General features: G+C 39.2%; 1 protein-coding gene across 1 annotated transcript in view; it reads left to right on the top strand.

The window, feature by feature from the left end:
- Window positions 1-27218, top strand: part of LOC115421045 (F-actin-capping protein subunit alpha-2) — a 54450-nt gene that overhangs the window by 7977 nt on the left and 19255 nt on the right. Inside the window, exons 2-3 of the mRNA XM_030136705.1 lie at window positions 20188-20251; window positions 25764-25815. Coding sequence (XP_029992565.1) covers window positions 20188-20251; window positions 25764-25815 — 116 coding nt within the window. The remainder of the gene's footprint in view (window positions 1-20187; window positions 20252-25763; window positions 25816-27218) is intronic.

Below are 27218 nucleotides of genomic sequence, written 5' to 3'. Positions count from 1 at the left end.
AGTGAGGATAAAGCGGGTTCAGAAAATGAATGAATGTATTTATTTATTTTATACAAAAGCCAAATAAAACTTTATCTTACCTCTGTCCTCACTGGCATCAGGGAGCTGACAACGACATGTGTGTTTAATCCACTCCATGTCCACAGTACTCACACTGTGTAAGAGATGAAGACTAGGCATGCTTTGAGTTGTCCCATGGCTGGTTGTCTGTCTTCTCCAGGAATGTCCACTATAATTGTCTTTTATGTCTTTCTCCCATCTGTGAACGTTGTCCTAACACCCCCCCCCCCCCCCCCCCCCGAAAGCCTCAGAGATGTTACTTCAGACCTGTAATGCTTGCTTGGAAGATGCTTCTGTGTTGGTTGCAATAAATAGCTTCTACTTTTGTCTGCCTGTGGAATCAGGAGTTTCAGTTTTGTTGCATCATTAAAAAGACAAAAGGTTTTTGATTAGGTATAGTAAAGGGCTTCCTCTATTTCTAAATGATTTAACTACGTATAGAGTCTCATCTCTGCCACACATACCAAATACAGCTCGAATTCATCTTGCTTCTTGTTGCATATGGAACTGCTCTACCAGTTTCCTGATTACAGCAAAGAAACCACATGGACAGGAAACGGCCGTCTGTTCGCAGCCAGTTGCTCATCTGTGCTAGAACCACAAAACCAGAACTCTATTACCCCTTTTCCACCTAAAAGAACCTGGTTCCAACCTGGTGCCTTCAAAGAACAGGTTTGCTTTTCCATAGGCCAAGAGCCAAGTGGAGCCAAGTCAGAGCCACGTCATTATGTCATCGTAAAATGTAATCACGTGACTGGGTCTGGTACGGAAGATGCTTGCTCGGACGCAACTGCTGCTCTTATGTTTACAAGCCTATCAATCCAGAGGCAAAAAACACAAATATTCACTCTGTGGAATTTGTGATAAATGTAAATATCTGGGTTTCTATATTACATACGTACAAGCAGAATGCAAGGATAGTCTGTAATAGGGCTGCACAATTAATCGTTAAAAGATTGTGATCCTGATTCACACATATGTAATCTCATTTCTAAACACGGACGATTCTTAAGCATTTTATTTCATGGGCTACATTACAAATAAATGCCCACAAACGCAGAACTGCCACCGCCTCTTTCCTCAACCAATGGCAAAGCGTCTTTACAACACATGAGCCTGCTGCGATCGGCTGTAGTTGAGTGAGCAAAGAATGAATTACAGCGGAGGAATGTCTGCGGTAAAGAGAGTGAAATGGATGAAAGCCCCAGTGGTGGTGGTGAGTTACCCACCTGAACTCCTGCCCAATAAAGGTTTGCATTCATCGGTGTTAATCTCATGTTGGCCTTTTCTGTTGTCCAGATCCAAGTGTGTTTTCATTTTCACTTCTCTGACTTCTGCTGTAGTTATTCTCCTTTTCTTTTCTTTGCCGGTGAGGATAACTCGGCCTTTAACCAAGAATCAAAAGTCTCACCCTCTCTAAAAATTCTATATTAAAAATATTCCACTGTGCCGGCTGGGAAGTTTCTTTGCGCTGCAAACTTTCACAAATCAGCTGATGTCGCTTAGCAACCGGGACCATAAGTGCAGCATTTCTGCTGGTAAGGTTTATCGATGCCGCCACACCAAACATTTCATACAAAACAAAAATCATCACCGTCGTGTATTATACATATGTATAATATATAATAGGCCAGGACAGGAGGGTAGGGAAAAGGTAAATGAACATAAAGTTTCGCTTTCACTTCTGCGGGGGGCACAGACCGCACCCTTTACCCCCATTGTATAAGTAGGACAGAAACTGACGCACGCGCGGATAACTGGCTGAAACGCACGCATGTGCGTGCAACCCAGGCCCCCACTAAACTGCGCGCTTCCGGCCAAGGCCCACACACACACACACCACCACCACCGACTGAAATGCACGCACATGCACCCCCTCACCCCCATTACACACAGCCACACCAACAAATCACTCCCACAGCAAACGCTGCATAAGTGACCTTGCAGAGTGATATGAAAGATGCGAATCAGGTAAAAGAACCCATTTTCCTTGACAGCAGTGCAATAAACATTTTGTGAAAAAAATCTTGCCAGAGAATCGTGATCTCAATTCTAAGCAAAAGAATCGTGATTCACATTTTTGCCAGAATCGTGCAGCCCTAGTCTGTAAACAGATAATTAGTGAGGACAGCAGAGCAGTATTGTTACCCAAGTTTATGTGAGGCATAGGAAAACACAGACAAAATGACCTTTTTGCATTTCAAATGGGTTTATATCTATTCGTTGTTGCAGCACTATAGATTTCACATCTAACCAAAATACACACCTGATCAAAATTTTATGACCAGTTGAAAAATTGCATGAATTCATATTTTGCAATGTTGGATCTTAAAAAGGTTCTAAGTAGAGTTTCAAAATGCAAAAATAGAAATGGGAATGAGACAGAAAAAATTTGAGTAAGAAATTTATTGAAAACAACAATTACACTGAAATAGCCTGTTCATCAGTTGATCAAAAGTTTGAGACCACAGCCTTTAAAAGCCAAAATCTGTTGAAAAATGTGGATTCAGTGTCATTTTCTGTCAAGTATTCACACTGTCATGACCTCTTGATGGCAAAGGCAAAAAAGCTTTCTCTCTTTGAATGTGGTCAGATTGTTAAGCTTCATAAGCAAGGCCTCCTGCAACGCACCGTCGCTGCTGACGTTGAAGAAAATGGTGTTTTCCTTTAGTTTATTGGGGCTTTATGACTGTAGTTGGAGATGGGGTCATGAAGATTGGGGAGTTACATTTTACTTAACTTGAAGCTGTGGGATTTCACACAACATTTGACTTTTTCGTTAAAAGTGCAAAATCACAAAACTACATTGGTTAAAGAGTAATGAAAGAGGGATCTGTGCTGCAGTTCAGTGTAACCATAAATAAGAATGTAACATTGTCACGAACTCAAGGTAGCTTTGTTTTTTTTTCTCTTTCATTAGGGTTGGGTGCTGCCCAGTGGTCTAATGGCTAGTGAACATATTTAATGAAATTACAAGCTATTCCCGAGAAGTCACTGATTATCAGAGCAACATGTTGTTGTTTTTTTGCAGGACAAAAGTACCTTGCTGGATGATGTTAGAGCATTTAGCCCCTTTTACACCACAGGAACTTTTCCAGGAACTTTTACTTTATCTTTAACTTTGTGTTACCCCTCAGCTATGGGTCGTAACACTTTGAAAAACTTCTGCACATTTCCACCGCATTTATCAGGGAGAAAAACTTTCCCTCAACCCCAAACCTTCCCTGAAAAGAAGATCCTGGTAGGGGGGTAGGACTTTACACTCAACACAGCCTCAATCTCGTTGAATGTATGCCAAATATGCTCAAAACAAATTCAGCAGGACTTGAAATGTCTGAGAATCAATTTTTAGTAACTAGGGTGTGGTGGGAACGCAAAGCACACAGATTACCAGGAATTATTATACCCATGTAAATAAATTCCTGAGAATCTGGTGGAAAATGGTCTTAAATGTAAATGTGGCTGACATTTATATTCTTTGTGCACCTTTCACGATGTAGCAGGACAGTTGTCTTCATAAGACAGGACACCTTTCAGCAGACCGAGGGGGTAAAAACTAGAATTGCTGTTACTAGTTAAACCAATTGCCAGTTTTACACAGAGATCTCGGAAAAAAGGTGAGATGGTGGTCCCACCTTTTTCCACCATTGACCGATTTACACAGCCAAGGCAAAGGAGTAACAGAGGTGAGACACGCTGGACTTTTACACAGCGGACCTGCGTTCTGGAATCAAAGGGGCAGTGATGCTGTGATTAGTGCACATATGGAGACACTGGCATGGATTCTGTGGCAGCCACCCAGGAAGCCACAATTACATGCCACGGGTCCCGCGGCCTCCTGCCTTGGGTGAAAATGCCATGTAGCCGCAGCACCAGTGGCATGTAGCTGTGGCATCTGTGGCATCCCTGGCATAAAGCCGCAACACCCATGACACGCAGCCGCAGCACCTGGGCAGCTGCTGCAGAATCCAAGCCAGTGCCTCCATAAGCGTCCATTGTCTCTCAGGCGCAGGGGATGCCATCATCAAAATGTCACACCTTGCTTGCAGAAGGGGATGTGTTCCTTTTAAATAGCATTCCGGAATCATGATTCCACCTTGATCACAGCTCTGTTACTACCTCCAGAGGCATTAAAAAGCCGCAATAAAGGTGGGACCAAATGATCTCATCATTTTCCGGAACAACATCTATGTAAACAATAGATGTTGTTCCAGAATAAAGACAAAATATTCCCATAACACAAGTGTTACAGCTGTTAGTACTAATAATAGAAACCTCTACCTTCTACAATGACAACTTGATAAACGGTTTCACAATTATATGGATAAATGAATAATGATGACGGAAGGCAGGAGAGTAGCAGGACCACAGCAGCAGGTCCAGAGATGATCCAGGGAAAACCTGAGAGGACATAAAGCACAGACTCCACAGAAGAAGTCAAGTCAGAAATGTGTAGTTGGAGGAAGATGAATAGAGAAGAGGAAGAGATAGGAGGTCATACAGGAAGAGGAGTAGAGGAGCTCAGTATATCATGAGGAGTCTCCCAGCAGTCTAAGCCTATAGCAGTATAACTAAGAGCAGCCTGAGCCACCCTAACTATAAGCTTTTATCAAAAAGGAAAGTTTTAAGCCTACTCTTAAATGTAGAAAGGGTGTCTAAAATTAAGCAGTAAAATTAGAAATATAGATGGCATTTGTGTTTGTCTTTGTATAAACATGAATTACACATGGCAGAAATGGCAAATATTAAGTGAAATATACAAAGAAACTACTGCCAATAACAACTTATGAATAGTTCCAACTGTGATTTAAGTCAGCTAACTATACTGTTCGCCAAGTGTAGTGGATAAGTGGAGTATTTTTTTTTCTTTTTTATCATGTCTTTATTGAGATTTTCCAACAATTTGGTTAGACTGTACATACATGTAACAATTTTTACAGCGAAAACAAAAAAACACAACCCCACAAGAAAAATCTAATTTGAAAACAATAATAATAACAAAATAAACAAAAATCACAGCAGTACCAAGATTATATTATAAAAAACAGATTAAACTCTCATAACAACTCCACCTAATGCATCAGTCTAGTGCAGTGGTTCTTAACCTGGGTTCGATCGAACCCTAGGGGTTCGGTGAGTCAGTCTCAGGGGTTCGGCGGAGGTCAAGACACACACTCGACTCATTAGTCGGGTGTGTGTGTCAGGCTAGGTCCGTGTATGTAAACAAATGGCTTTGGAGACTCTTTCTCTGATTGACATCCAATATACGCGGTGTATTGTTGTTGCTTATAGCACTACAACACACCCGGAAGTGTTTATAATCTCTTCCACTCGTCTGACGATGAATTATTTTAATATTTTCCACATCGTTATTATGACTTTTGCTACTTCCTGTTAACCACGGAGGCAGCCATGTGTAGCGTTTGTTTACATTTTTCGGTCACCGCACTGGTCAGTTACAATCATGTGACAACCGACGCACCATCGCGGATGGAGAAATTGTATTACGCTAAAGCCGAGCTAGTGCCGTAATAAAACCAAGGTGAAGCCACGCATTTCTGAACTGGTCTCTCAAAGGCAACAGCAGAAGTCCCACTGATTTGCAGTAAATATTCATTATTATTGTAGCCTGATGGAAATTAGGTGATGGGTGTGTGTTAAAATGTTAAAAATGATAAATAGCATAAATACAATAAGTTCATTATTGGAAGATATAAGGTTAAAAATTAAAACCATTTCAGTGTGGTAGTATTAAAAAAGGTCATGTCTTTGTGAAAAGGTATGTAATTTGTTGTAAGTTCATGCACTGTATTGGTTTTGTTCTTTGAACACAGTGATGTTAATGCACGGTTCATTTTGTGCACCAGTAAAACATGCCTGTGTCTTGAATTTGAAAAAAATCATATTTTATTTTTTAATAAAGAAGGGTTCGGTGAATGCGCATATGAAACTGGTGGGGTTCAGTACCTCCAACAAGGTTAAGAACCACTGGTCTAGTGTATTTATAATACACTAGACTCTAGTGTATTTCCAGGGCATAATCATACCTCCAGAGACTCTACTATCTCAATGTTTTATGAAGTCTAAAAAGTTCTCCCAGATGTAAAATTCGACCCTCTTCTTTTTCATTATGTAAGTGAGTCTTTCAAGTGCCAAACTTGATGTCAAATTTTTTTAGCCGTAGTCCGATAGTGGGGGCATTAACATTCTCCCAAAAGAGGGCAATCAAACGTCTGGCTTGGAGTAAAGAGCACCTTTGCAGGATTAATGCAAAGTACTACACACAATTTAGGACAGAGGGATACAGATGATGTAATTTGAGATAAATGATGCATTACAGAACTCCAGAAAACTTGAATTTCTTGACAGTCACATAAACAGTGGTATAGGGTTGCCTTGTGTGTATTACACTTAAAACAAAGGTTTGGGATGTTAGAGTTATACCTGTTTAGTTTTTCCGGTGTTATGTATGTTTTCTAGGGATGCAGCGGTACTCGGGGAAAACTGTGCACCATTCCATCCACCCTGCACGGGCGAATCCACCCTTATGGACCGTGGGATTTCGGTTTTGCAATTGATTTTGCGTTAGCACTTTATATACTGCTTTTCAGGCCACTGTGTGTGTGCCTGTCTGTCTCTCTCTGTCTGTGGACATGCATGTGAGCGTGCAGCGTAGGGAAGCCCCACCCCTCAGTGAGAGATAGCACAGAGATCAGAGTGTCTGCCTGCTAACTCGCACCCACCCATATCCACGTACATTAAACCCGCAACCCGACCCATGATTAAACACATTGTCTACACAGTAACTCACTTTTAAGGGCTTTATTTTTGGCTAAAACGCACGTGGTCAATAAATCTCTAATATATGCTGCTCAATATACTGTCTGTGGCCGTGTGCCTGTTTTATACGACTGTATACAAGTAGATAATAAAGGGTTCTATTGTTCAGTACAGAAAGTGTTATTTTATTCACTACAGTGATATAATTTGTTCCTACTGTGAAATTCAGTTTGCTGACAAGCAAAATAAAAATATAATTTTGGGAGAAAAAAAATGTTCTCTTTCTGAACCGACACCGTGGCCCAAGAACCAAGGTACAGACTTAACCGTGGGATACCTGTATTGTTGCACCCCCAAGGTTCTCATTATCCAGTTCCATTGTATTCGTTTTAGTCTTGTATTTATAGACTCTGGGATAAGTGGAGTTTACTATTGAGTGCTCTAATGTCAGTATGGATGGGAATCGAGAACTGGTTCTCAAAAAGAACCGGTTCTCGGTTTGTCTGCATGCTTAATGATTATGCTTATCAATTCCACCTTCATTGCGCATGCGTGGTGACATCACACGTGTGCTGCATTGTTTTGGCTTAGAACAGGGGTGTCCAATCCTAGTCCTCGAGGGCCGGTATCCTGCGTGTTTTAGATATTTCCCTCTTCCAGCACATCTGGTGGTCATTATCGGTCTTCTGCGGAGCTTGATGATAAGCTTATCATTTGAATCAGGTGTGTTGGAAGAGGAATACATCTAGAACATGCAGGATACCAGCCCTCGTGAACCAGGATTGGACACCCCTGGCTTAGAACGTAGCCAACATGGCGTCAAGGCAGAAACGCTCCAAAGTATGGCTATATTTCACACGAAAAAAATGACACCATGGCCACTTGTAACACTTGCAAAGCTTCCATTTCTTCAAAGGTGGGAAATACCTCCAATACGCTCAAACATTTGTCCACACAGCATGCAATTCATTTGCAGGAATGTCACATTTTTGATACGCTACTTAGCGACGCTTGTGAATCTAGTGGCAGAGCAAACACTAAGACATCATCCAGGGGGGCAACAAACATTCTACCCCCTCAGAAAAAAGTTTCTGAAGGTAGGGAAAAGGAAAATGAGGTGCACAACAGTGGGAGACATAGAGGAATTAGGAAAATGTCTTAAGTTTCACTTTCACTTTGTACAGTCGTTATGGTGTGACACTCCACCCCCCTGAACCAGGCCCGGTGTCATCTGTTATTATTATTTGTGCATACTGTATTTGTTACCGTATTTTCTGTGCAGAGATGGAAATATAAAAGACAGTTAATGCGAACAAAAATCCGTTTGTACTCTTTTATTCTGTCAACCGATGAGAATTGATAAGAGAATCGATAAGGATCCAGATTAATAAGCAAAATTTGTAATGGAATTGGAATCATTAAATTCTTATTAATTCCCATCCCTAAGTGTCAGGCTCTTTTTGGATGAAGTTTTTTTCTTTGTCTTCATCATATATCTTTGTCACCACAGTTGGAAGAATCATTGCAAAATGTGTGTGTTTATGTTGCCAACATATATCCACATTGGGAATGTTTTACTCCCCGGGTAATGTATCGTCACCAAAAACATGGTTTTGGTTGGACTATACCTTCATGACGTTCAGTGTTAGAATTTTTTTTTTTTCCTTTTTTATTTCTTTTTTTTTCTTTCTTTCCTTTTTCTTTCATCTTTTTTTTCTTCAGTGTTAGAATTTAAGAGCCTCAAGTAATTAAAAATTAAGACAAAAAGTGGAATTAATGAGTTAGGCTACTGTCTTTAGGTTAATTGAGCTGTTTTTACACATGTGAATGTAAGCTACAGATTGATCAATGTCTTATTCATTTGTACTAGCCTCATCAAGACTGAATTTACACAATATAAACCTGAAACTCAGAGACTGATATACGTTTTCAGTATGAATTATAATATTGATGTCTGCTTGTAAATGTAATCTAACGTGACTGTCAAATGAAACAGTGTATGCAGTGGTTTCAATACCATTACATTGCAGGTAAAGCAAAGCTGTATTGCACAACATCAAGGCTAAATTCATGTAAAATTTATTAAAACAAGCCCAAAATTATTTTTTTTCATTGTCCCAAGTGCAATCATAGTTTTCAACAAGTTTTAATTTTATGACTTGGGATGTTTCAGAGGCTTTTACCAAGTTTTCTACATGTGTATGATTGCGCCAAATAACAATTTTATTTAAAAAACTGAAATTTAAAATAATTAAAATATGGGAAAACCATGTTCATACATCTGCCATAAAGGTGAAAATCAAAATACTGGATGCCAAACAGTAACTAAATCCTGTTAAAACCCTGCTTTAAGTCAGTAATATTTCTATAATATTTATTGGCAGTCTATACAATAAATTGGAGGGATTATATATATATTATTTATATATCATGTAACTAGTCAGTACTGTAAACAGAACCTTGCTATTTATTACATCAGATATTGATTTAAAATTATTCAAACCATCATGATGAGCTCCAGTAATTACCATCAGGATATAGTGTAATAACTGTGCCAGGCCTACTGCCTAGTTGGGTAGAAATCAACTCAAGAGTCTTTTAAAATGAAGTGTAAATGAAGGCATTTATTTTTATTTGATTAATTTACTGTCGAACCCAATTGCTGCCGTCTCCTCATTATGATTAGCAGAGCAGTGTTCAGCCCTCCTCCTCTTTAATTCATAAATTATTGCACCCACACCCCAGTCAGTCACCCAACCCCCAGTCACTCACACTGTTTTTTTCTTTTAAATTGGCATTGTATTCAAGGCCCTTTTCTCCATAGAAGTAGAGGCATACCAGCACGAAGGATCAAACTAATGCAGTTTTAACACCCCAAAGGCAAAATATTACCACCACTTAATCCGTGCTGTTTTATTTGCTTCTTTATTTTGTCCTGGTACCATTATTTTTCATGAATCTGGATTGCCATGATAAGGAGATTTTGATGCCCAGATTATGATTTATGTGGTTTCAGTGTCAACGGCTGTCATTTAGGATTAAGAAAGAATACACTCTGGAAGGATGTAAAGGTGGAGCTGATGTTGGAGTAGTGTCTGTTGACAATGAAGAAGGGGTTGCTGGGTAATATGAGGATGGATATACAGTGAGTAAGTTGAAAGAAAAGAGGCCAGCTGGTGTCTAGGTCAAGGCAACACAAAAGACTTGAGGATCCCACTCTGCAGTGCGCCCTGTGTCTGTTAACTCGAGTTTTATTATTCCAGCTCTGCAGGCTCCACCCCCACAAGAAACCATAGAAAGATAAGGACTACAGGACATAAAACACTCCTTTCATAAGAAAAAGATCCTAGCTGAGTCATATTTAGATAACGCTTTCAAACAGTGAAGTGCACTGCACAATAGCTACTTTCTGTCCACCCCCACCTCGCAAATAGAAGTAAAAAAAAGAAAAAAAAACACAAGTTTGACCTTTTATTTTAAGACAGATATTTCATTATATGCCTCATATTTTCCTCTTTATCCAAATTAAATAAGTCAGATTTCCTGAGATGTTATCTATTGTCACTGCTTAGAATTTGTAAACAATGGAAAATGACAAAGTTTGGGATCTAAATGTTGAATGTGATTGATATTTAATCTTAGATGTGACCTATTATTTGGTAACTTTTTTAAGTCCATAGATCATCTAAAATCAGAAAAAAGCCCAGTAAATTTTTAGTACTGTAAGACCCAAGTGTTCAAACAGTGAAAACACCCACATATTCTTAATTTTGTTGTGACGTTGAAGTGATAATGATAAAAACTGTACATTGTTCAACTTTTATAAGAAGCATTTGCTAAGTTACTTTATTTACATAATTCTGTGCAGGTCATGGCTTTTCTCCAATGAAGTCTTTAAGTTGCAGAAATTATGTGTTTCTTTTAAAAATGTATGATTTTAACATCTATACATGTCTCTGCAGACAATTAGTAAATGCCTTAAAAAGTGTAAAAGTAAAACTTGATGTAGAAGTCCACTGGGGACCAACTGCAACCATTAGATCCAGGAAAAGTCCTTCCTCAGTTTTTATGATGCCCACATTGATTCTGCATTAATTTGGCCCCAGTGGTTTCTCCATCTAAACCTTATTATGAAGAAGAAAATGTTGCAGGTGCAGTGGTAGATTTCCCAGATATAATATGAGCAATACATTGCAAATTGCAGAAGAAATATCTTGATTAAAACTCCTCCTTTGAGTTGTATTTTGAGTTGTTCTCCAAATGAGGCAGAGGTGGTACCAATTTTAACATCAACTCCTTAAACATACGAGTACCGTATTTTCCGGACTATAGAGTGCATCTGAATAGAAGCCGCACCTGAATATGAGCCACACCCACCAAATTTTAAAAGAAAAATATATTTGTACATATATAGGCCACACCTGACTATAAGCCGCAGGTGTCCACATTGTAACGAGATATTTACACAGAAAGATGTTAAACAGAAAGATTATTTAAATATTTATTTACATACCTTAACTGCTTTTTTCCAAACACTGCCTGTAACACAGCAGTAAAACAGCAGGAACACGGCTGGTTAAAAAAAAAACAGAAAAGTCATTGATCGCTATCTTCATCTTCCTTCTGCGCACTGAAACCACTGAAGTCGTCATCTTCAGTGTCGGAGATGAACAGCCTCAGAAAGACTCCCATCACACACCTTCTCAGTCTCTCTTTCGTTGTTGCTCACAATGGCACTTGCGTGCAGCAGCTCCGTTTCCTTCTCGGACAGCCAGATCGATTGCTTTTAACTTATAAGCATTTCAAAAGATATTTTTCTGTCTTCCTGCATCCTATATGACATTCTTTCATATGCCGCTACTTTTCTCACTTCGTCATCCACCACAGGCTCTCCATATTTCTGCATGACATTTTTTGATGAGAATCTCATCTTCCTCATAGAAAGAACAATCATGTTACCCATCAGTAATAATCAGTAATAAGAACACTTTAGGGACACACAGTAATTTTTCTATGGACACACTGTTTATGGAATAAACTAATTCACATGTTTAGCCAACACACAATACCAATTCATGATCACCATGTTGTGCTTCTTTTCATGCTAATTTTATATTTTCTCTCCAGTGGTAGATAAGTCTACACTAGTTTTACACTAATTGTGTTTCCATAAAATGTCAAGTGGATGTGAAGCAAGCTTTTGAACCGTTGCAGAAAAGTAAAAGTAGATTATGTGCTTTTCCATGAACGACTTTGAAGTGAATAAAGTAGTCGGTGGTGGTGGTGGCAGCGTTGTAGGCTATGATCCACATCTACCATGTATGTACCAATGTTTCTTTTTTTTTTTTAAGATAAGACTGAAGAATCATTTGGTTTCTGATCAGTCCACACTACCTGTTGTGTTACTAGTTGTATTTTCATGTTTTCTGGGAAAATCTAGTATATTCATGGAATCAAATCCTGGGATCAGTTGACTTCTTGTGAGATAAATGTTAAATATACGTCAGAAAATACACAATGAAAATGTTAACTTTTTGCATTGCGCGTTGGTGCATGGTACATTGTTAAAAACAAACCTCCAAAATGTGCATGAAGCCAATTTAGGGAAACCACTGTGATTGTAGCATCATTATTCTTTCTGTTGTTCAGTGCAAGGAAAATATCTGTGACCAGCGTCTTTGAAAGCAAAAGCAGTCACTGTCCGAGAATCTGCTTTGATAACATACACTTGAAATACTTTAATAGTTACTTTTCTTCATGTCATAAGATAATAGAACCGGAGGCTATTAACCTGTAATACAAATCACTTAAAAGGCTGAAAGGCATTTTGTAATGTTGTTATTTCTATCGGTGGGACTGTACATGCAGAGTCCAGTAATTGCAGCAATCCCTGTGACCCCGACTCTATTAATAGCTGTATTGAAACCAAAGCTGGACATTAACTGAGTTCAGCTTAGTGTCACATATTTCAGCTAGGTGTGGTGCACTCGGTTTATACACATCCTTGTAAAGGGAACGATCAGACAAATGAAGAAGTGTATTTATTATGTCTTTATTCTAAATGCTATAAACATATGTTAAGAAGATCTCACAGTTTTCGAGAGCCAAATGTGACAAATTGCTTGATTGGATCCACAGAGTTTCAGTTCCTGATGTTATGAAGGCATAAAAGCAGACAATCGGCCTAGGGTTTGAGGCGGCAACGATAAACCAATGATACGTCGTTATAGTTTGTCATCTCACCAAAACTTTGGAACTACACTTTAAAAAAGCAAACCTTTAAAGGCTGAAAGCACCCAAAAAGCTGCAACCAACTATGCATGTGCTGTTCAATGGTCAAAAACGTCCAGACATTGCGTTGTTTTTCAAGGCAGATTTATATGACTGATTGAATGTCATTTAATGGCAGCATAGATTATGGTTGGAGGCTTGTCAGAGTGATGTCTGTGGAAGTCCACTGCAGACAGAGAGTAGAATAGATCCACTTGAGCAAAAATAGTTTAGCTAGGTGAGATGGCCAAAAACTTAAATCTTGTTTAAAAATGTTATATTTCATTTATAATTCTAGTTGAATGTTTTCAGGCTACGTGAGCTGAAGACAAAACATGACTTTAAAATGCTCTTTCATTACTAGAACACTCTAGCAGCAAAGCTATTGGTTGAATTCATACAAAATTGGGTTTATAGATTGCCAGTGACCCAGGACAGATGTAATTACATTTTGGGAAAAGTAGGTTAAAGTTAAAATTTTTTATGAATTTTTAGAATGTTTTTTTCCCTCCTTTTACTTGTAATGGGGCAAAAATTCACTTGTCTGTAGCAGTAAAACTATTGGTTGAATTCATACAAATTGGGTTCATAATTTGTCAGTGGCCCAGAACATATGTGGTTACAATTTAGGGAAAGTAGGTCAAAGTTCAAATTTTTTATGATTTTAAAAAAATAAATAAATAAATTCTCCCATTTACTTATAATCAGCGAAATTTCAAATGTCTATAAAAACATCACTTTTGGTTCAATTTACTTCAAACTTGGCACATATATAGAGGCGATTGATATGCTGACATCAGCACACACATAGACATGATGACATCCGCTGGATCGATGCCAAAATAAGCTACAATATGTCCGAGGGGCGGGTTTAGTTGTGCCTGGCACCACTTGTTATATTTCAATTATATAAGCCTGAGCTACAAATGAAAAAAGCTTAAAAGCAAGTAATTTTGTTCTCAAAATGAATGTGTGTGTATGTGTGTGTATGTGTGTGTGTGTGTGTGTGTGTGTGTGTGTACATACATACATAAAAAAAAAAATCTTTTTCTCGCCCACCTGGGCAGTGTCTCCTGCATACCTCCATGCCATAACTGGTGTAAACCATAAGTGAAACAACATGCTTTGACCATCAGACTCCTGGCATCTATGCCTCTGTTGTGTGCTGGAACTGAAACGGTTTGCACCCTACTTCTCAGGAACCTAATCGCTTGAGTTCTCAGTCATATTTTCTCCCGAGAGAACAGTTATTACTTCCCACTGTAGGCCAAACACTAGCATTTGTGCTGTGGCTGGCTCTTCCGCCTGTGCTTGTGTGCATCAACCTAACTTGACGTGGCTCTAGCGTGATTGGTTTGGTGCAGCGCTACTTAATTATGATTGGCTGTTCTCAAGTCTGTCAATACATGGACGAATGAATTCTATCGAAATTGTATCGAGCATGTCTTTTATCTTTATTGAGGAAAAGTTATATCACGATATATATTGTTATTGTTTTATCACCCAGCCCTAGCTGTGTCGCATACGAAATGTTCCCGCACTCTGAACCATTTGTTTCTTGTAGCCTCGCTTCAGCCGGCCTCTACGGCTTCTGTTAACAACCATTAATGCGCATATGCTCTCAGTGCATCAAAGATTTGGGAAAAGTGATATCTCTCATTCACAACATCAACTGGTTACATTGAAACTTTGTTTAGCATGGGATTGCATGCAGTGGGATACATATGATGATGTCAGTAACGACCTGGCGACTACTAAATTAGTCGTGGATTAATTTTGCTGTCAACTATTAGTTACTAGTTGACTAGTCATTGCAGCCCTACTGGCTACTTCAAAATAAGTAATATTTTGACATATACCATGATAGTTACAGGAACATTTTTATTCTAGTAATGTTTTTGTCCACAAATAATCTAATAAAAATTTGGTTTTCATGTTACAGTATACATTTTTAGAAAAATAACACTATTGCCGTATTGTACAGCTTTTTTTTGAATTCCAAGTACAATTAATGTAGTTCCCTCCCAGTATAGCCTAGTCCTTATACTGGGAACTCAAGTGTAATGAGGCAGACCCGATGCAAATGACTTGTCCCAGTGGGATTTTATTGTGCAAACACAATTTTCCACTAGTGAAGTCACACAAACACACCTCTGCTGCCTAATGACTTTTAAATCTTTCAGAATAAGTGGGTCATGACAGAGGATTTGGCTGCTGCAGATAAACTTTGATCTCCACATCGTACACACAGACACACACTGCTCCTCCCTGAGTGTCGTTCTTTCTTTCAACAATGCTCATTAGCAAGAATCAATCAATGTTCCAGAGCCCTTGTATACACATGCTGCTAATAAGGGCCCGGGGGCAAGAGCACAAACACACACATACATGCAGATCCTCCCAGTACCACCAGCCTGTGAGACCAGGGGAACTTGGCTGAGCGTCTGTACCACACTCACTCTGAGGTAGAGCCAGAGAGCCATCTACTCTAGTCCTCAGCACATTTTTATGACCTTATATGGTCGTAAACCATGCGGGGGAGGGAGGGGCTGTCGTCTCACTGTCAGCTTGACATGTGACCTGGAAACGGGAAGTGTTGCGTGCAGCAGCAGAAGAGAAGCAAGGAAAGGCAAATATAATTGAAAGAGGCTTTAAAATGATTAACCCCACCTTCTGAAAGACTCGGACAGCTGTATTGTAGCCTCTGTTGAGCGTTGACAATGTAAATACATGTGCTTACATCATGAAGTTGAGATGTGAGCATGTGATTCAGCCTCACAAGACTTAAGAAGAAGTCAGAACACTGGTGGAATTGTTTTTCTCTAAATTGTAAAGAAATAACGAGTATTGCATAAAAAATTACTAATTTCAGAACAAAATGTAAATGCTTTGCTCAGCTGTAGTCCCAGATGGAAAATCCAGAACTGTTATCTGCTGTCTTCTTTCATCAAATTTCTTTGGGTAAAGAGCGGGAGATGCCACAGTCAGGAGCTCATTCATTTCGATTTGCATTTCCCTCTTGACTTCAGGCCAGGGTATAGATGGCACTGTGCATTTTTTTCCCGTTCTTTTGTGATAATGACTATTCCATGGTCCGGCCAGTTTTGGCTAAAAGTAGGGCAGAGGAATATATTGGATTATTCTTGATAAATCAAGTTTTTGCTTTATGAAAAATCTCACATTCAAGATCAGCGCTTCCCCTGGAGAAATTTCTTTCTCAATTTAAAATGCAGCCTTTGTCTTCTTTTACTTGTACTTAGTTTAATTTTTAAGAAATTATGCATATTGACACCCTTACAAATGCAGCTTTTTTGTTATATCATTAGAGGTCGACGGTGTTTTTGAAAACCAGTAGTTTACCAGCAGGGCCAGCAGTTTAGAACAGAAAAAAACCTGATAACCAATTAATATGCCTATTTTATTTCCACTCCTTCCTCAAAACATTTTGACCCTGAAAATGCATTATTCGTGTCAGGTATGTTTCATTTTAGTAGATACTGGAAAATTGTACAAAATACCTAAATAAATCGGAATCAGAGAACACTAACTGATAGCTAAAATCCTATTTTATTGTTTTTTCACTCTTTTACTTTTCTACTGTTATTTTCCCTCTGAGTGAGTTATTGGAGTTTAGCTAGATGACTAATATTAACACATTCAGGGCCTGATTTACTAAGAACGCAAATAACGGGCGCAAATGTGCTTGATCATTCTAAAAGATGTGTGCTATTGATTTGCGTGTCACAGATGATCAACTAAGACTGCATGCGCAAATGGCAACAGGCACAAAGTCTTGGAGACCACCCTAATTAAATGAGGATTTTGTGTGCGGTACTGGTTGTTGTCATGGAGATGGTACGCTGTAAAAACTGCTCTGGGATATCCCAGCACTCATAAATATGAAGTTGCTCTTTTTCCGTACAAAGGGGTGAATAGGTATTTCTCTGTTGTTGTTTATCAGTGGTGAAGTGTGTTATTAGTGAAATAAATACTTTCTCTCTGTATGTTGCTCTGTATGGTGAATAAAAACTTTTAAGTACATGGGCATGAGAGAAAACCCTCTGCATCAGTGCTTATAGCCAGTTCAGGAGCCCAGTCACAACATCGTGGACAGAGCTGTGTGTGTGTGTGTGTGTGTGTGTGTGTGTCTGTCTGTCTGTGTGTTGTGCAGCACTAGAACCCGTCTCGTTCAGTCTCCCTTGTGCATGCAAGAGAGAGACGTCTCTCAGGAGTCTGGTCCTGGCCTAATGGTGATGTGCCACTGGTGGAACCAGGCGTGGAGGGCAGCCCATAAAGTGGGGGGGCATATGTCTCAAAAATTTTTTTTTTCTTACATCGTTCCAAAAATGTTGATGCGAGCAGATCAGATTGGTTCTCTGTGATGCCTTTGGTTGTGCCCATGCCATCTCCTCGTCACAACAACTGCTGCCAGTTTTGTGCGAAGCTGTGCCAGTTAAAACCTGCTTTTCAGACACACTAAATATAGATGCAAAATCAGCCACCACAATCAGTGTCAGGTTTAGTAAATGACATTGCACGAGCTAAATAAATATTTGCATCTACTCCTCCCAATAATTTTGCGAGTTCTGGCAGAAACACCTATATTGCATATTCATCAAGGCAAACACGCTAAATGGGTGGCGCAAGCTATTTAGTCCATTTGAAAGACGCAACCCTCGGTGCGTTTTGTTAGTAGATAAGCGTCAACGTGTTTTTGTGTGCGCAGTCAAGTTTGCGCATGTTTTTACATGCACAAACCTTTAGTAAATCAGGACCTAAGACTTGGGGTGGGAATTGATAGGATTTTACCACTATCAATGCCATTCTGCTTACCAATCCAAATCCTTATCGATTCCAAGTGGTTTTTTGAGTGGAAAAAAGTTGTCCGACAGGTCATAGTGGAGCTTATTTGTCCATTTTCCATATCAAATCATTCATGATGTCACATGTACACCATTGTACACATATAAACAGAAAGTGAAACACAATCATATTTTCCTGAACTGTTTAATAAACAAATGTAAATATTCTGAAAGAACGACGATTTTAAAACATGTTAGGGTGATATGATCCAGACTGGTCAGTGGTGGCACTCCTGGTGAATGATAGACAAATCACAACAGTGGTCAAGTTACTCTGTAGGTCAGTCACTGGATTTCTTTTTCAGTTCATAAAGCCTCCTCTCCTTTTGTTTTTTCCATATATCAAGTGCCTTTGTAAAGGTGAAGCTCATTCGTTTGTGCCCAATTTTAACTGGCATGAGTTTGTCCTGAGTATCTATATTGAGACTGTTTCTCTGCTGGGTGAAGATCTGAAGCAGCAGGGGCTGGGGAGGGCTTACAACGAGTGCAGGATCCGTGACCGTCCAAACAGACCAGTTCACTAACAGTTGTACAGGCTGAGCCAGGAAGACCCTTATCAAACCATAGTTTTAGTTATTTTAGTTTCTTTTTCAGAGGCATCTTTTCACCGGTGTTCACTCCGCAGATCGACAAATTCATAATACAGTATTACGGCCTGTGTGAGTGAGACAGAGAGATGTATGGGACGGAGGTACACAAAGACTGCACTACTAACCGCGTGCTAAATTGCTGGCTAATAGGAAAATGCAAACATTTTTATTGACCATTTGTGGGGGAAAAAAACGATTGTAAATTTTGTCTTATCTTTGTGTCCCCTGGGACTCATTTGTTCATATTTTTTTGCGTCCTTTTCTAATTTTATGTGTTCATTACGTAGGACGCCGGGTCAGATGAAACACTGAATGTACCGCGAGGTAGGGAAAACCAGAAAATGTGCTGGGAAATGAGAGAATCGTTAAGAAAATTAATAACGCTGGATGTGCACAATTCCTATGGAATTGATCAATTGCAACCAGTTCTAAGTTGGAACCGGTTTTCGATTCCCACCTCTAATTAAGACTTAGATGTATTTTTGTGGCAGCCCTACATTGATCCTTTCTTTAGGGCAGGGGTTCTCAGCCTGTATCGAAAACGTACTGAACCAAAATTTTTCTGTACTGTTACACCCCTATTATATTATTATCATTTACATTTTGCATTTTCCAGTGAAAATTATGTATTTTGTTCAATTTCATTTACTGATCATGTATATGTTCATAAAAGCTCAGGGTAAATTCAAAGTTCATTGTATCAAAACAGAAAACTGAAGAAAACGTGTCATGTAGCAAAACATATCTTTTACTGAAGGTAAAAACATGCATTGAATCAATGTTGCAGAAGATGACGGTGTTTCCATAGTCACTCCAGAACCTCTGAGCATCCAGATGAAAAGCTGAGAAACTGCATTTCACCTGAATTATTTATATATATATATAGATATAGATATAGATATATAGATATAGATATATATATATATATATATATATATATATATAGATAGATAGATAGATAGATAGATAGATAGATAGATAGATAGATAGGATCAGTGGTTTAAAAGTTATTATTCACTTTAGATCAGTAGATGCTTTTGGTTGCTGGTGGATGATTAGATCCATGAGGGTTAACAATCGGCCACAATGGGAGCTAACTTCTGCCAATACCAACATTTAGTAAAATGTAATATCAGCGCTCATTAATCTGTGACTGTTGTGGTATATTGATATGACACACATACTTTTATTATTCACTTTATTTCACTGAGAGCAGATTGCAGCACACATACAAAGCCACAAAATACAAATTTCTAACTAAAGAATGCTATACAAGGGGGCTTCAAAAAGCTCATGGGAAAAGGTCAGTTGGAAAAACAGTTCAAGTCATGATGTTTATTTTTCAACATATGATACACTTCTGCAAGCACTGACACCAGCCTTTAAGTCCATCTGTATAAAATTGAGGGCCTTGCGATTTAAACCAGTGATGTTCTTTTTCCACAAACTTTTTGACACACCCCCACCCCTCCCCGTGTATTTTCTAGTTTATATATTGCTTGTTTGTATTTCATAGTGTCGCTCCATTGGCAAGAGTTTGAAGTTGAAATGGAAGATTTGGAGTGTGACATGAATATGATGCTTTTGTTTTCAATAATGTCTTACCCTGGTCTTTATTTTTACAGGTACGCATAGCAGCTAATTTTGTCATCCATGCCCCGCCAGGAGAGTTCAATGAAGTCTTCAATGGTGAGATTTCCTTTTACATATGAAACACTGGCAAGTAAAATATTTTCATGCACTGATGTCATATCCGACCCATCTTTGTTCTTTATCTTTGTACTGGCTGCAGAATACCACGGCACAAAAAACTGAAAAAACTGAAACACATCTGTGTGCAGTGAGTTTCCATCCACATATAAAAAGCAGAGGTTAAAATTAGACTTGCACCAATTAATCGGCCGTGCTTCACATGATCGGCCATGACCTGCGAGGCTGCGACTGGCTGGTCAGTCTGAAATTGACAGATTTTGAGCACAGGGCGAATTTCTGTTGCACCGCATATCCAGATCCAGGGTCGGTTTCAGATAGTCATATATGAGGTGGCAATCAGGAATGTGACGGGGGCACATGTCGGGGGGGTTACAAGTGACCGTACAAAGTGAAGATGGTTTACTAATTCCTCTAAGTCTCCTGCTGTTGTGCACCTCATTTTCCCTACCTTCGGAACCTTTCATTTCACGGGGCATTGCCCACTCTTGCCCCCCCAGAACTGGGCCCGGCCAAATCTACGATAATTAATTAACATATTTGTACAATAATTTTACCCTCTGTATGATGTATGATCAAGAATTCCAAAAATCCCATAATGTATGATAATGTGACCCCTTCATTACATGACTAAATTCATTAATTCAATTCAATTTCAATTCAGTTCAGTTCCCAGAGTCAGAACCAGACATGGAGAAGCTGCATTCAGCTTCTATGCTCCACATGTCTGGAACAAACTCCCAGAAAACCTCAGATCAGCTGAAACACTCAGTTTATTTAAATCCAGGTTAAAGACTCACCTGTTCTCAGCTGCATTTGAATAAGAGTTTTTATTCATCAGTTCAGATCTGCACTGTTACTTTTAAGCTAAAAGTTTTTATCTGTTTTATCTGCTTGTTTTATCTGTTTTATCAATTTATCTGATTTTTGTTTTTGTTTTTTTCTCATGCCTTCTGCTGTAATGCTTTTAATGTTTTATGTAAAGCACTTTGAATTGTCTTGTACAGAAAATGTGCTATATAAATAAATCTGCCTTGCCTTGCCTAATTACCAAACACAAATAGCATATGGATCCTTCGCATAGTGTTGCACTTGTTTTTATTCATCTTCTCATGAATGTCTCTACTTGTGAGGCAGGACCTTGATTCAGCCCAAAGCATGTAGAAGTTGGGAATTTATGAATGGTGGTCTGGTCCACATCACAATGTCATCTGCAAACATCACAGTCCATGGAGAATCCTGCCTAACATCATCTGTCAGTCTGTCCATCACCATAGCAAACAAGAAGGGGCTCAGAACTGACCCCTGATGTAGTCCCACCTCCACCTTGAACTGCTCTGTCATACCTACAGCTTACCTTACTACTGTCTTACAGCTCTTATACATGTCCTGTACTACTCATACATACTTCTCTGGCACTCCAGACTTCCTCATACAAAACCACAGCTCCTCTCTGGGCACCCTGTCATCTGCTTTCTCTAGATCTACAATCGCACATTGCAACTCCTTCTGACCTTCTCTGTACTTCTCCATCAGCATCCTCAATGCAAATACTGCATCTGTTGTACTCTTTCTTGGCATGAAACCATACTGCTGTTCACAAATGCTTACTTCTGCCCTTAGCCTAGCTTCCACTTCTCTTTCCCATAGCTTCAGCGTATGGCTCATCAACTTTATTCTCACCAGCACACTCCTTCATTCCTCAGGCATCCTCTCACTAAGATCTTCTTGAATAATCTCATCAAAAACTCTACTGCCACCTCAACCTAGACACTTCCATACCTCCAGAGGTACAGTACATCATCAGGTCCAACTGCCTTTTCACTCTTCATCCTCTTCAATGCCCTCCGCACTTCAGCCTTACTAATCTTTGATATTTCCTAGTTCACAACCGACACCTCTTCTACTCTTTCTTATTTTTCATTTTCCTCATTCATCAGCTCTTCAAAGTATTCCTTCCATCTTCCCATCACACTTCTGGTACCAGTCAACACATTTCCATCTCTATCCTTAATGACCCTAACCTGCTGCACATCCTTCCCATCTCTATCTCTCTGCCTCACCAACCTGTATAAATCATTCTCTCCCTATGCAATCATTCTCTCCTCTAGCCGGGCTCTGCGTCCAGCTCTAGCTGGGCTTTGTGTCCAACTCTAGCCGGGCTCCATGTCCGGCTCCAACCGGTGACAGTAGAATTCCCTAAGTCAGTCATCTTGCAAAGCTCTAATATAAAGGTGGCTTGTCCGGAAATATCATTTGAAAATGATAAATGAGCCATACCGCGGTACATGCTCGTACCAAACTGCGAGGGGCATACTGTTTGGTACAATGTGTACCGTTGCACCCCTAGTACAAACCAGTTTAAGTAAGTAAGTGTATTGTATAAAGGCTTAAAAAGGGATAAGAAGACTTGCAAAGTTGTTTTTTGTATTGAAGCTTTAATTTGGTAAAAATGTGGGGGTATGTGAGCAGTTAACTTCTGCCCGAATGTGTTCAGTGACTATTTATTAATATTTAGACTTTGATCATAATGTCTATACTATTTATCTACTGTCAGGTCTGTATATATTTCCACAAAGCCACATTTTGTGATTTTTGTCTCTGTACACTAGGGCTGCACAATTTTGGCAAAAAATAAAATTCTGATTTTTTTTCCTCTAAAAACTCGATTTTTGATTTCAATTTTTGGGTAAACTACAAAAGACAACAGAAGTCAGCATGTCATTTTCGTTAGCAGCCCGCAATGCAAGGCATTGCTCCCTGCCTCAAATCTGTGATGGTGTCACGTGATGGGCCCACAGAAGTTTTATTTATTTATTTATTTTCATCAAATCTTTATTGAATGAAGTAGAGTATACAAACAATGTATACAACAAAAAAATAACATAACAAGTTTGCCAGAGGGAATACACTACAATACAATGTCCAAATCAGAGCAAATACTGGTGGTTTTTATAGCCTTTTTGTTTCCAGATTTATCTAACAGCTTTGAGTAAAGTTCAACATCTTTCAAAAAATAAATATGTGGTTTTGTGTTACAGAACTTACATTTGTGAATGAAAAATTTAGCAGGTAAGAGAAATAAATCAATTATATATATCAGCTAAAATTTGCTGAGCGGTCTTATTTATGTCTTTGTGCATAAGAAATCAATATAAGTGAATCCCCAAAGGAACTTTGTGTTGGTAAATGCAAGTTATGCAAATTTACAGGATTTCAGTTATGTTGCAACATGTTGATGGTCATATGAACTATGTTTTCAGGTCAAAAATGTCCAATTTCATCACAATTAATGCTATATTTTGATGTCACAGATGGCCAAGTTGTATTTTAACTGAATTTACCTGAAAAACAAATATTCTATTCTTTTAGATTCCCCAATTTTTCTTACAAGATTATATACTACATACCACATTTTATTTTTACAGGTTGCAATATGGAGCATCCTGCTGATCCATCCTGCTTATGTTACGCCAATACATACATTAAGAATGTCACACGTCACTTTTTAAATCAACAGTTTTCTAATAATAAGCATTTTTATGAAGAAATAACAATTCTATATTGTTGTTTACTCTTTAGTATGATGATAAACTATACAATAAATAATTCTGATACTAGTTTTTTCACAGGGATCATTTCTAGAAACGGTGACATGGCTGCCGAGCATCAGTATGATGGGATCCGTAACAGCCGTGTCACATCCGTCCACTGCCACATTTTGTGTTTTTGTTAAGCTGTTATTGTTTAGAGCCACAATACTAACATTTATGAATAAGAGGATAATTAGCAATAGTAAGTATATGAGTTTATTACTAATAAAGTACTGGTACTGACCAGATTATCACAGGTAATGTCATGTCTATCCACTGTCACGTCCGTCCACCAGCAAAAGTTTTCACATACATGTGCTATTCAAAATCCAATATTTCTGAAAATATAGCTTCCACTGTCAAATAATATCAGTGGTCTGTGCATAATTGTATTAGCATTATTTCAACACAGTTCTATGCATTTCTTACAACTTTTTTTTTTTTTTTTTTTTGACAAAAATGGCCACTCATTTGACCCCCTGAGTAAATTTTAGCCGATACATATTTTTTTTCCTTTTTGGTGTATCTGGGCTCACAGAAGTGATACCGCTGTAAGACAGGCATCAGTCGTGTGTGCGTGGACCACATAATATGAGTGATCCCCATGTGGTTTTATTTAAATTGGGGGATCCATGCGTGGAAGAGACTGACGCAGGACACGCTGGAGGGATTTTATCCCCAGAGCTGGTGGATGTGTCTGGGCAGAGGCTGCCTGGGCTCCTCTGCTGAGGCTGCTGACCCCACGACTCGGACCCGGATCGGAAGAAGACGGTACAGTACGGATCCAGGACAACGTAAGATGAGTGATCCCCATGCAGCTGTATTTCAATTGCGGGATCCGTGCATGAAACCACGGCTTACATTGGTATCACTACTACGGGCTCATTAACAGATTTAAAGTCTGGTCATTAGACTTCTGTGAAAGACTGCTGTCACAGATAGGAGGAAGAGCCTACGGTAGCCCGTGGACGCACGGCCCGGAGGCACAAGAGAGATGAAATTGATTTGACGATTCCCCTTTTTTTAAAATTGTCCTAATTAAAAAATCCGATTTCGATTTAAAATCGATTAATCGTGCAGCCCTACTGTACACCATCATAGTGGATCTGAAATGAAATGATCCAGATGTGAGTGAAGTGTAAATTTTCAGCTTCAATTCAAGAACTTTAGCACAAAAAAAAATTGCGTGAGTCATTTAGTTCCCCCATTTTCAGAGACTCAAAAGTAAATGGACAAACTACAACTGTTATAAAATTGTTTGTCTGAAGTTTGAAACCCATGGACATCACCCTTATTGAGTTTCCTCCTGCAGATGCTACAACTGCCTTCAGTTGCTGCTTGCCTGCCTGTGGTTTAGGGCACAAAGACCTTTTTGGTTGAAATCAGGTGACCAATACCAAATTTGTGGCAATGTCCAAATACTTATGACCTGACTAGTAATGTGTGACTGAAATAAGTAGGTTGCCACTAGATGGCGCCAAAGACTAAACATTGTTGTAAGAAAAGGCACAAATGCAAAGTTGAGATGTGAAGTGTTTCTCTTGATGTGTTGCCCATTATTCATATCCGACTGTGTCCAGTGCGACTTGGTTGAGGCTAAAATCACCATCAGCCTGCAGCAGAGTGTGTATCGACAGCCTCATCCTGCCTTTATAAATGTTGTCACCTCTGAGGAGCGGGTCTTATCACAGTCCCACAGCCTCACAAAAACTAAAACACAGTCCGTCTTTGCTGCTTTGTCCCCTTTCATCTCAGTTTGAGTCTGCAGCCCTCCACGCTGAGCTAATTTACCATGTCTGCTTCACTCCCCTAGCACAAACGCTCCACACTATGACTGCCAGCAGCTTTGTCTCTCAGTGATAATCTGCTGTAACGCTCTTGCCTTTTTTTCTTCTCAGATGTGCGACTGCTGCTCAATGATGACAATCTTCTCAGGGAAGGTGCAACACAGTAAGTCCTCATTCTTACACTAATGAGAAAATTTTCAAAAGAGGTGTCAATACATGAGTGACCTTCCAGTTTGGCCAAGGTGACCCCCTGTCATTCAGTATATTGTCATTTATAATTAAGCAGCATCCTGGTGTTTCTCAGTCAGACCAGTCAAACATGAGAGTTTCCCATTGAATAGTAGAGGAACTAAAGCCTAAAGTTCAGAACAAAGCACATTTTTGTTTTTTTAATATTTTTATGAAATGGATGGTTGTATAAAACATCATGCCTCATAAAACAACAGTGGTCCCTGTTGCATTTCAAACACTTTGACAGAATGACATGAAATTTAGCATTAGTGTCTTCTTTGGATGAAAGGATGTGTATTTTTATATTGACCATGCTACATCAGCAGATTCTTGAGGCATTTTCTTGAAATTTGGCCCAAATGTTTCCTTGGTTTTGAGAATGAACCGATTAGGTTTTGGTGGCCAAAGGTTGTGGGCACTTACAGAACATATGGTTTAGCATGAACAAATTATATGTCTAATGGAACTTTCAGTACACATCTAGATATTATTTAGTTCTAGGGCTGGGTATCATGCCCAATTTCCATAATCGATTAGATTTCGATTCATAAGGTTCTGAATCGATTAATCACGATTCGATTCAATATCAATTCGATTCAGTATTAATTGATTGATTCAGAGTAATTTAGTGATATCAAAGTACAATTTTGAGTTGTAACCTGATTATTTGAGTAGCGGAGTCATGCAACACAACAATACTGGTATCAATATTGATATTAGAATGCAAATAAATATGACATTTCAGCAGTAAATAGCTGAATCTGCTCCTAAATAATGATCAGGACAGAAATATTGCCATGTTTGTACAGTGGGTCAGAATGTACTTCTTCGTCATCTTTATTCTGTTTTATGGCTGGAGGCTTCTACTCATGGGGGGGGTGGGGGTGTGCTCCGTGATTGTTGGTCAGCCATAGGTGATAGTATGGATCCAAGTTATTATTCCAAGAACGACCGGGTTCCGCCACTCGCTGGGTGGCCAGTTCCTTCACACTGCAGGTTTGAGTTTGAGGCCGGGAGGACCTCCAGCGGAGGGGTTTTTCCTCACCCTTCCTCCGCGACAGAGCCACCACGAGCCATACCAAGACAACCCCCCAGGGGTTTGCAAGACGGAGCCGGTCGCGCTTCTGAGTACTCCCTGTCCTGCTCTGAAAAATTGATCTCATCCACTATTAATCGATTACGCAAAATTAAAACGAGATCGATCTAAGATCGATTAAATCGATTTTTTTACCCAGCCCTATTTAGTTCCTCTACTAAACACATGGTGTTTGTGTCTCATGCACACATTGACCAGGTCTCTCCAATTAAGTCAGGTTTGTATTAAAGTCAGGCCTT

The sequence above is a fragment of the Sphaeramia orbicularis genome, chromosome 6 (genome assembly GCF_902148855.1).
Source record: "Sphaeramia orbicularis chromosome 6, fSphaOr1.1, whole genome shotgun sequence".
Classification (NCBI taxonomy): domain Eukaryota; kingdom Metazoa; phylum Chordata; class Actinopteri; order Kurtiformes; family Apogonidae; genus Sphaeramia; species Sphaeramia orbicularis.
This window is presented reverse-complemented; position numbering and strand designations above follow the sequence as displayed.